Genomic DNA, 10,310 nt, shown 5'->3' with positions numbered 1-10,310 from the left:
ACCCCGCGCCCCACTCCGCCCTAGCTCGGCCGCGGGGCGGGCTATTTCTGGTCAGGCCCCTCCCGAGGCAGCCCCAGCCGGGGTCCTCACCCACACGACCGGCACTTGGAGAGCCATAGAGCGCTAAGGGTTGGTGGAGAGAGCGGCTGAGTCACGAGCCCTAGAGCCGGAAAAGACCATAGAGAGGGAAGGCTCTGGGGAGCATCCCCTGGCGGCGGGAGTGAGTCACTGCAGCTCTGTACGGTGACTACTGGGGGTAGGGGGCACTCTAGGGAAGGGAGAGGGGGTGACCAGTGGGGTAGGGGAGGAGAAATGGGGGCTGGGGCAGGAGAGCCAGCCCATCTTGGACACCTGGGTTCATGACCCCACCCCATCCTTGGCTAGAAGCGTAGGGGAGGGGGGAGTACAAACCCCCGATAAGATATTTGTCCCCACCCCACACATGCTGCTTGGGGTGGGGGCTGGGTTTCAGGGCTCACCTCACCCCACCCCACCGTTTTCTTATTCTATTATCCCCCGCGCAGCTTGGATCCGCCTTGGTGGAGATGCTCAGTGTCCGTCCCGTCCCCCCACTTGTGAGCAGTTACCTCAGGGCTTTCAGATCATTCCCTGGGGGTCCCTTTTGGACAAGGAAATTTCATAGAGATAGGAATAGAACCCAGGAGTCCCAGCTCCCCGTGCTCTAACCACTAGGCCCCACTCTCCCCCCTGAGCCAGGGAGAGAGCCCACGAGTCCTGAGTCCCTCCCACCGACAAAGGGCCAGGGACTCGGAGGTGTCAAAAAAGCTTCTGTATTGAGTTTCAGAGTAGCAGGAATGTTAGTCTGTTTTCGCAAAAAGAACAGGAGGACGTGTGGCACCTTAGAGACGAACCAATTTATTTGAGCATCAGCTTTCGTGAGCTACAGCTCAATGCATCCGACGGAGTGAGCTGTAGCTCACGAAAGCTGATGCTCAAATAAATTGGTTCGTCTCTAAGGTGCCACACGTCCTCCTGTTCTTTTGGTATGGAGTTTGGTGATTAGAAAATAAGATCAGATGGAACCGGAGCCCCAGGGGAACCACTCCCCAGTCACAGCTCTCCCAGGCGCCCCCTGCTGGGAGGATGCAGGGTGTCAGGCCGCGGGGCGCCCCCTGCTGGGAGGATGCAGGGTGTCAGGCCGCGGGGCGCCCCCTGCTGGCCCCCTGCTGGCGGGACGGGGCTCTCAGGCAGCCCAGCTTGTTGCGCAGTGAGTTCTTGATGACGGCGGCACTGCTGGGCTGGAACTGGGACTGACCCACAGCATAGGCTGAGGGGGGAGAGAAAAGTGGGGTGAATGGCAGCAGGATCCTCTGCCCCGGAATACCCTTATGATGGACCAGTCCATTATAACCCCCCCCCCCCGGGCCAAATTATTGCCTTGCCCTCCCGGGCTACACCATGACCTCAGCCCCCACCCAGGCCGTACCACCATTAACGCCCTCAGGCCGTACCATAACCTTGCACCCCCTGGGCCGTACCACTGCCTGCCCAACCTGAGCCGTACCATCACCATGACCTCCCCCACCCAGGCCATACCATTGCCTGACACACACTGCTGGGCCATACCATCATCCTGCCCTACCCTGGGCCATACCATCATTGCCCCCCCTAGGCCATACCCCTGGGCCATACCATTGACTGACCCTGATCCCTGGGCTATATCATCATTACCCTGCCCAGTCCGCACTGCTGCCTGCCCCCCAGGCCATACCATCATTGTCCCTCCCAGTCCATACTACTGCCTGACCACGCCCCCCTGGGCCATACCATCATGGCCTCTCCCAGTCCGTACTACTGCCTGACCACACCCCCCTGGGCCATACCATCATTGTCCCTCCCAGTCCATACTACTGCCTGACCACGCCCCCCAGGGCCATACCATCACGGCCTCTCTCAGTCCGTACTACTGCCTGACCCCCCCCCCCGAGCCATACCATCACGGCCTCTCTCAGTCCATACTATTACCTGCCCCTGCCCCCCCAGGGCCATACCACTGCCTGACCCCCCCGGACTCACCCACGATGGCGCTGACGACGGGGGGGCTGAGGCGGTGCAGCCCGTTCTCCCCGGACAGGTTGCTCCGTGCCTGCTCCTGGCGGGAGAAGAAGACGTCGAGCAGGAGCCGGGCCAGGGCCGTCTGGCTGCGGGCGCTGGAGTGGGCCAGGGCCAGCTGGGTGGGGTAGAGGAACACGCCCCCTCCCGGCACCAGCTCCTGCATCTGGGGGGCAGGGAGGGGAGCACAGAGGAAAGTGGGGGAGGAGACTGTTATAATAGGGACCCCTGGTTCCCCACTCTCCCCCGCTGCACTCCCTGCCCCTCAGCTCACCCCATGTTTCCGAGGTAGCGCAGGGTCCTCATAGAGCCCGGGCTCCGGTCGCACGGAGCTGCCGTCCACCTCCCCGGACGGCTCCACAACACCCCCTGCAGCGGAGACAGGAGTGACCACTTGCTCCCATGCTCCTCCCCGAGAACCCAGGCGTCCGGGCTTCCAGCCCTGTCCCCTTGCTCTGACCCACCAGACCCCACTGTCGTCCTAGAGAACCCAGGCGTCCGGGCTCACCAAGTCTCTGGGCCAGCACAGCATTCTGAGCCTCCATCTTGGCGTATCGGTCCCTCAGCACCTCCAGTTCCTGCCGCATCCTCTCGCACTCAGGCCTGGTGCAGAGCTCGGTCGGCCCTGCCCGGACACCTGGGTCCACAGGGCCAGGGGAGCAGGGAACCCCGCAGCCAGAGCTGTCCACGTGGGAGTAGTCGGGGGAGGAGGAACGCCAGGTTTCTGAGGATGAGGTGCTCTGGGGGGTCACCCGACCCTCGTCCTCGGACACCTGGGTCCCCTCAGGGTCGGGCACCGAGGTGGTGACGTCATTGGCGTCACCTCCTGAAATGAGACAAGAAACATTCACTGAATGAGACTTCTTGGCCTCTAGAGGAATGGGACCCAGGCGTCCGGGATGGCAGTGCAGCGCTCACCCCAGGGGGCTGAAGACTGGGACAGGAAATGGGACCTAGGCGACCGGGACAGCAGTGCCGGGCTCTCACCCCTAGGGAGCTGGAGACAGGGATGGGATACGGGGACCCAGGTGTCCAGCACGGGGGGCAGCACCCACCTGTGTTGTGTTTCCTTCTCTCAGAGGGCACTCTGTCCCGTCTCCATGTCGCCACCTGGCGGTGGGGGGCCCCCCGCAGTGTCCTGGCCCCCCAGCTGCTCCTGGGACACCCCCCGGCCCGGACCTGGATCCACTTCAACTCCTGCCTGTCCCCTGCGGAGAAAGAGACAGGATGGAGGGACGGACAGGGGGTGTGGAGAGGATGGAGGGACGGACGGAGAGGTGCAAGGGGGGATGGAGGGAGGGACGATGGAGGGACGGACGAATGTGGTGGGGACGGACGTGGCTGCGTCCGGACTGAGCCGTGGGTGGGACGAGGGGGGAGGCCAGTGCAGCATGGTGTCCAGCCTGTGGGGGGCACTCGCTCACTCACCGCTGAGGGCCAGGATGCGGGCGCGGTTCAGCCCCTTGAAGAGGGGGCACCGGGCCTCCACCTCCTGGCCCGGCCGGTAGCGGGCGGGGTCCCGGCGCGGCTCGCTCACCGCCGCCAGCTCGATGATGCTGGAGAAGCCTTCGTCCAGCCAGTCCACCAGGGCCAGGCGCGCCGGCATGGAGAGCGCCCCTGGGGAGAGACGGGGTGAGCCCCCTGTACCCCCACCCGGACCCCCGCCCCAAGACGGGGTGAGCCCACCGTGTCCCCTGCCCAGCCCGAAGATGGGGTGAGCCCACCGCGTTCCCTGCTGAGCCTCCCATCCCAGCACCCCCTGCTGAGCCCACCCGGGCACCCTCTGGGGAGAGACGGGAAGAGTCCATGGTGCCCCCTCATCTGCCACTGCCTGCCCAGCCCCCTGCCAAGCCCCCACACCACTGCCCCTGCCCCACACCCCAGCACCCCTGCCCTGGCAACCCCACACAGCCCTGCTCCCCAGAGCACAGCGCCCCCACCCCACTCCCTGCAGTCCAGCACCCCCTGCTGAGCCCCCGCACCACTCCCCCTGCCCCAGCACCCCCTAGCACGGTGCTCCCCACTGAGCCCCCTGCCCCGCTCCCTGCAGCACAACACCCCCTGGCACCTCACTGGGGCATGGGGGCCAGCCCTGACTGCTAGGGGAGAGCGCCCCCTACCGACTCAGACTCCTTGCCCCCTGCAGTCCAGCTATGGGGCCTGTTGCATTAATGCTAAATATTGGGGTGGGGTCCCCCAAAGGCCAAGGGCCCCTCACGGTCCTGTCATGGCCCCCTCCCCACCACCCATTCTGCAGCAGGAAGGTACCTGGGTTTCTCCTTTTGCCTGCAAATTCTGCTCCTGTCTCCTCTGCTTGCGGCCAGCTGCAAAGGCTGCTGGGAATGGGGGGGCAGAAAGGGGTGGGGTCCCCCCTTTCCTCTCTCTTCTCCCCCCCCCCCAGCAGTGGCACCAGCTGCAATCGGCCCCCAGGGGTCTGCTAACAGTTTGCAAATGGGACTGGCGGGTAGGGGGTGCCTCTGAGTTAGTGGAGAGGGGCTGCTGCTTGGGGGCTCTGGGGGCCTGGATGGGAGGGATCAGCCCTGCTGGTGCAAAGCATTTGCCAGATGTTTGCAGAGCATTTGCGGCTGGGGGGGGATGTTAACCCCTGGGTGCACAGGCTGCAGGAAGGGATGGGGATTCGGGGAGTGTTTATGGGATTGGGGTGGGGCTAAAGGGTGATCATTTCGATAGGGAAGGAGGAGCCAGGGAGAGAACCCAGGAGTCCTGGCTCCCAGCCCCCCCCCCCGCTCTCACCACTAGACCTCGCTGCCCTCCCAGAGCTGGGAGAGAACCCAGGAGTCCAGCTCCCAGCCCCCACCCACTATACCCCACTGCTCTCTCTGTAGAAGCATGACTGCAGACTCACCCAGCCTTCCCATTGGCTGGCACTGCATCCCCACCCATCTCACGCCATCCAATCAGCAGCTGCTTTTGGGGTGAAGTAGCCAATCCTGAACCTCAAGGCGGAACCCAAGACAGTTAAAGGGGTAGGACCCATGTCAGTGACCTCACCTCAGGAAGGGGGATTGCACAATACTCTTCAAGGGGGCGGGACTTCAGGAGCCACTATGACATCATCAAGCCACAGCTCTCAGCCTGGCCAGTGAGGTCATGGCTACTCTTAAAGAGGGCAGGGCCTGATGACATCACTAATGGGAGGAGCTTAGAGGAGCCCACTGAAGGCAGTCCAGTGAAAGGGGTGGATCCTTGTCTGATGACATCTTTTTAAAGAGGAGGAGCATGGAGTTCCCTGATGATGTAATATTTCTTAAACGGCAATATCCCTTAGGACAGGGTATGTGAAAAGGGGTGGAGCCTGTTAATGCAATAAGATCTGTGGGCGGAGCCTGCTATAAGAGTGTTTGCAGGGGCAGAAAGTTAGTGAAAGATGAGGTCACCCTGAGAAATGGGCGGAGCCTGATGAGTAACATTTAAAGTGCCAGGACCCCATTGGACAATGATGTAACACGAAAGGGGCCGTGCCTTCCACAGGGTGAGGTCATAGTAAGTGTTTGATGATGCAATATTATTTAAAGGGACAGGCACCATTCTGTGCAAAAGAGAACATGGACCACGCTGAAGGGACCGACCGGGCACCCACTCCCCCCATCCGCTCTGGGGGCCCTGAACACACCACCAGCAACAAGGGAGCAGACAAGAGAAGACTGGGTCATAGCTGAGGGCCCGGACCCCTGGCCTCTCAGCCCTGCTGTGGCCTAGATTGCTCGGAAGAGTCTGAGGAAGTCATATCGCTCCATGCCTCAGCTTCCCCACATGTGGAACATGGATCGATCCAGGCATCTGGGGCCCTACATGGGAGCCCAACTTCTGCTCCCGGGTGTGTGTGTGTTGGGGGGGGAGGTGCGAAGCAAAAATCAACCGAAGCATCCAGAAGCCAGGACAGCAGCTCAACATCTACAATGGGCAGGGCGGGGGGGTGCACGGAGATGAACCCGGGCGTCTGGGCCAAGAGAGGACGCTGGACTGGAGCGGACCGTCGACCTCGCCACAAACAAGAACAAAAGTTTGTAACCAGGCTCCAAACTTTTATTCCGCCTAAGTCTTTGAGCCACGAATCAAACATACAAAAAGCCCTTCAGCCCCCTCAGCCCAAACCCTAAAAAAAACTTCAGCCCCCCACCCCCCGTGAAATGGAGAGGAAATTCAAACACCCCACAACTCTTCCAAATTTCTGCCCGCTGGGGAGCGACTGGGGTTAATGGCACCCCAGGAGCTCAGTCCCTGCCCCCGCCCAAAGATATGGTGGGGGGACTAAACACCCCCCTTACAGAACAGGGAGAAATTAGAGTTTAAAAATAAAAATGAGGGTTAACTGGCCATGGCCCTGGAGGTGAAAGAGGGGCTGGAGAGATTCAAACCAGAACTAAAAGGGACCCCCTGCAAAATCTTTTCCCCAAAGGGGGAGAGACATAACAAACCTAGGAACTGCCCCGATATTCATCCCATGAGAGATAAGCAGCTCAGGGAGCACACAGAATTCAGGTGTCCTAGATCTGGGGATATCGGGGGGCAGGGGGATTGAACCCAGGCATCCAGGGCCCTAGAAAGGGCACAGCCCCACCCAATTCTCTAGAGTAGAAGCTGAGCCCCCATGCAGGGCCCCGGGTTCCCCTCTGCTCTTCCTGTTCCCTCCTGAGCACAAGCTCAGACAAACCCAGGAGTCCGGAGGCCTGGGCTTGCATGGGATGAAAAGGAAGAACCCAGGCCTCCGGGCTCCTGGATAGGGGCTCAGCTCCTGCTCCCAACCAGGACGGGGAGCAGCCACGGACCCAGGCGTCCGGGAGCACCAGTTGCCCCATGGTCCAGTGGCAGGAGTTGCGGAGCAGGGAGGATTTTACGGCTGGCAGGGAAGCAGCCGGGTAGGGCGGGTCTCTGTCCAGGGCCCCCTGCGACACGGGGGGGGCGTGTTTTGGTGAGCGGGGGGGAGATCACTGCTTCTGCTGCAGAGCCTCCTTGCGTGCGGCGTCCTGGAGCAGCTGCGTGTCCACCTCGTCTGCCGGCAGCTGCACGTAGCGCACCACGGAGCCCCGGATAAAGCAGTTCTTCACCGACAGCTGGGGAGAGAGAGAGAGACCGGGGTGAGGGAGAGCGCCCCGGGCTGGCTGGGGGGCTGTGGGTGTGTGTGTGTGTCAGGGCCCGCCCCCCACGTGTGTCCCCGCCCCCTGCTGGCTGGGGTGGGGGGTCAGCATCTGCCCCCCTGCAGGTTGGGAGGATCAGACCCCGCCCCCTGTGTCTGTGGCCCCGCCCCCTGCTGGGATGGAGACCAGGACCCCAGACCCACCCTGTGAGAGATGCCATCAGCACCTCTGATTCCCGCCCCCCCCCCCAAACAACCTCCCGCTGCCCACTCACTTCCCACGCACTCCACCAGCAGGGCCCCCTCCACCCCTCCCGGGGGGGGCTGGCCCCTTACCATGTGGGGGTACTTCTCCGGATCCGTCACGCTGATGTCGGTCAGCTTGATGTTCAAGTACTGGCAGGACGGACAGACACATGGACGGTTAACACCCAGACGGAGGGGAGCAAGCGGCTGCCTTCTGCATCGCTCTGCTGAGAAAGCAGGGGGCAGGGGATGGGGCACGGGGCCTGTCCCCTCTCGCGGGCGCTGGCTCCCATCTGGCCCCAGAGCAGGGACTAGCTGGCTTGGGGGAAGAGGGGAGCCCGCAGGGGGCCTTTCCCCAGTAGGGGGCACCAGCTCCGATGCAGCCCCAGGGTGGGGGACAGGCTGGCTCGGGGTGGTGGGGGGGGGGTGCAGTCTTTCCCCTCTGATGAGGCCCCAGGGTGGGGCACAGACTGGCTTAAGGTGAGGCGGGGGGGAGATGAGGCCTTCCCCCTCTATGGGCACCAGCTCTGATCTGGCCTCAGGGCAGGGGGCAGGCTGGTTCGGGGGGCAGGATCGGGGGGCGCCGGCTCCGATCCAGACCCAAGGGGTGGGGGGGGGATCTCCTGGGCCAGGCCCACTGAGGAGGGGACACGCCCTGAAAATAACCTGGACCTTTCTCACCTGATCCACAGAATGGAGGGTCCCACAGATACTGCAACAGAGAGGGAGGGGTGTTACCACGGGGGAACGGGGCGCAGTGGTTACAGCGGTGAGGGGTGCGGGGAGCCCGGACTCCTGGGTTCTACCCCCGCTCTGGGAGGCGAGTGTGGCCTGGTGGGTTAGAGCAGGGGGTCTGGGAGCCAGGACGCCTGGGTTCACTCCCTGGCTCTGGGAGGGGAGTGGGGTCTGGTGGGTTAGAGCGGGGGGGTCTGGGAGCCAGGACGCCTGGGTTCACTCCCCGGCTCTGGGAGGGGAGTGGGGTCTGGTGGGTTAGAGCAGGAGGGGGTCTGGAAGCCAGGACGCCTGGGTTCACTCCCCGGCTCTGGGGGGGCTAGTGGTTGGGGGGGGGGCTGGCACGAAGACTCACCTCAGATCGTTTTTCAACTCCACCACCACGTCCTTCCCCACCAGGGATTTGAAGAACGAATAGAAAAGCTGCGGAGACGAGAGGGGGCGGGGGGGGGGCGAGGTGAGACCCCCGTTGGAGAGACAGAGACATCACTGCTCCCCGCCCCCCCACTGCCCCCCTTGGTCCGGGGCACCTGACCACCACCAGCCTGCGGCCACCCCGTGCTCCCTGACCCCATCCTCCTGCTGCTCAGCGCCCCCCCGCTGGTGCCCCCCCAAACCCTGGGGCCAGCCGTCGGGTCGGGGGGGCTGATGCATGTCAGCCCCCCGGAGCCCCTCCACGCCGCACCCAGCGAGGGGGCCGCCAGCCAATGCCCCCCCCCGGCCGGCCGGGGGCCCCCACTTGCCTCCAGCAGCTGGAGAAGTGTAGGACACTGTTCACCCAGCCCCCCCCCGTTATCCCCCGGCTCCCCCCCCCGCGCAGCCCCCCCCCGTTATCCCCCGGCTCCCCCCCCGCGCGCAGCCCCCCCCGTTATCCCCCGGTTCCCCCCCCCGCGCAACTCCCGGCTCCCCCCACGCGCAGCCCCCCCCCGTTATCCCCCGGCTCCCCCCCCGCTCCCCCAGCCCCCCCCTGCGCGCCTCCGGGCTCCCCCCCCGGGCACACTCCCCGCGCCGCCCCCCCCCGCATGCTCCCCTCCCCGCGGCGGGGGTTCCCCGGAGGGCAGTGACGTCACGCCCTCACCATCCCGGCGGCGCGAGCCGCGTGGAGCAGCCTGAGCCCGGCAGCAGCGATCGGGATCGGGCCCGGGCCGCGCAGGCGCACTCAGGGGGCTTCGTTCCGGCGCGCACTCCGGCGGATGGGGGCGGGGCCGCTCCCTCGCCACGTGACCCAGGACTTGGGAGGGGGAGCGGGGAGGGGACGCTCTTAAAGGGGCCGCTCCCTGTTTCTCCTCTTCTTAAAGGGGCCGCCGCGTGTTACTCAAGCTCTTAAAGGGGCCGCTACCCAATACCCAGGCTGGCTCTTAAAGGGGGCCCCGCCCATTTCACGCTCACCCCCCAGCTCCTGCCCCCCCCCGCTCTCCATGCAGCTCCCCCTACCCCAGCCAGCCTCCCAGGGGCCACCGCAAGCCCCAAAACAGCGCCGGGGCCTGTCCGACTGGGCATCAGTTCGACCTGCCCCCAACGTGGAGGCCCCAGGCTGGCCTCGGCGTGTGTCCCCCCAGTGATGCCTGGCTGGCTACAGCCCCACGTGGGGTCACCGTTTTGGCCAGAGGGATCCCACATCGCGGCAAGGGGCCCGATGCTGGGCCCAGCCCTGGCCAAGCGCCTGTCAATCTCTCCCACTGGTGGATCCCGCCCCACGTAGGGAACTGGGGCGGGGTGAGGGGGATGGACAACTGGCCCTTTAAGATTCGGGGGCCTGGAGGGGGACAAATGGGGTCTAATCCCCCGAGAAGGGGCTGGTGTCACCGTGTCCCCACACCCCTGAACGTGCAGCACCTCGCTCACTGGGGTCCACGATCAATAGGGGTCTAGGGCAGGGAGCCAGGACTGCTGGACTCTTCTCTCAGCTCTGGAAGGGGAATGGGGTCTGGTGGCTAGAGAAGGTGGGGAGGGAGCTCGGAGCCAGGTTTCTAATGACAGGAGAGAAGCCGATCAAGAGCCGGATGGGAAGGTGGGGAAAAATTCCAGCGTCACCTTAGATCCCTTGAGCAATCGCGCTCCTGGGGAAGCTGAAGCCAGACGCCCACACCTGTGCCAGCCAAGACTGGATCTACCAGCCCTGGTGGTAATTGTGAAACCTTCGCTTCATTCCGTCCCCTAT

The 10,310-nt window shown here is 64.1% G+C and overlaps 2 protein-coding genes across 4 annotated transcripts; both read right to left on the bottom strand.

The window, feature by feature from the left end:
* Positions 1 to 775: 775 nt before the first annotated feature.
* Positions 776 to 4,827, bottom strand: LOC311531125 (uncharacterized protein). Of its 3 annotated transcripts, none has more exons than XM_084648243.1 (7): positions 4,342 to 4,827; positions 3,502 to 3,690; positions 3,129 to 3,281; positions 2,582 to 2,899; positions 2,348 to 2,442; positions 2,038 to 2,239; positions 776 to 1,288 (listed from the first exon to the last, which is right to left on the bottom strand). In XM_084648243.1, the coding sequence occupies exons 2-7, from the start codon at positions 3,677 to 3,679 to the stop codon at positions 1,155 to 1,157; spliced, it is 1,080 nt and encodes a 359-aa protein (XP_084504369.1). In that variant the 5' UTR covers positions 3,680 to 3,690; positions 4,342 to 4,827; the 3' UTR covers positions 776 to 1,154. The 3 variants fall into 3 exon arrangements, with proteins under 3 accessions (XP_084504369.1, XP_084504371.1, XP_084504370.1); XM_084648245.1 differs by having other exon boundaries at positions 2,038 to 2,113; XM_084648244.1 differs by lacking the exon at positions 2,348 to 2,442.
* Positions 4,828 to 6,098: 1,271 nt separating this feature from the next.
* LSM2 (LSM2 homolog, U6 small nuclear RNA and mRNA degradation associated) lies at positions 6,099 to 9,371 on the bottom strand. Its single transcript, XM_084647158.1, has 5 exons — positions 9,228 to 9,371; positions 8,505 to 8,572; positions 8,099 to 8,129; positions 7,508 to 7,567; positions 6,099 to 7,148 (listed from the first exon to the last, which is right to left on the bottom strand). The coding sequence occupies exons 1-5, from the start codon at positions 9,228 to 9,230 to the stop codon at positions 7,023 to 7,025; spliced, it is 288 nt and encodes a 95-aa protein (XP_084503284.1). The 5' UTR covers positions 9,231 to 9,371; the 3' UTR covers positions 6,099 to 7,022.
* Between the last annotated feature and the right edge of the window lie 939 nt (positions 9,372 to 10,310).

This window comes from Lepidochelys olivacea (genome assembly GCF_965140295.1).
Source record: "Lepidochelys olivacea isolate rLepOli2 genome assembly, chromosome: 14".
Lineage (NCBI taxonomy): Eukaryota > Metazoa > Chordata > Testudines > Cheloniidae > Lepidochelys > Lepidochelys olivacea.
This window is presented reverse-complemented; position numbering and strand designations above follow the sequence as displayed.

Bases quoted from the DNA above. Each gene is read 5' to 3' on its own strand.
- LOC311531125 (XM_084648243.1), bottom strand. From the start codon at position 3,679: ATGCCGGCGCGCCTGGCCCTGGTGGACTGGCTGGACGAAGGCTTCTCC. The intron at 2,900-3,128 runs GTGGGTGCTGCC...GTCTCATTTCAG, and splicing joins GAGAAGGAAACACAACACAG to GAGGTGACGCCAATGACGTC. The intron at 2,240-2,347 runs GTGAGCTGAGGG...CCTGCCCCCCAG, and splicing joins CGCTACCTCGGAAACATGGG to ATGCAGGAGCTGGTGCCGGG.
- LSM2 (XM_084647158.1), bottom strand. The intron at 8,130-8,504 runs GTGAGTCTTCGT...TCTCTGTTGCAG, and splicing joins GAGTTGAAAAACGATCTGAG to TATCTGTGGGACCCTCCATT. The intron at 7,568-8,098 runs GTGAGAAAGGTC...CCGTCCTGCCAG, and splicing joins CCCTCCATTCTGTGGATCAG to TACTTGAACATCAAGCTGAC.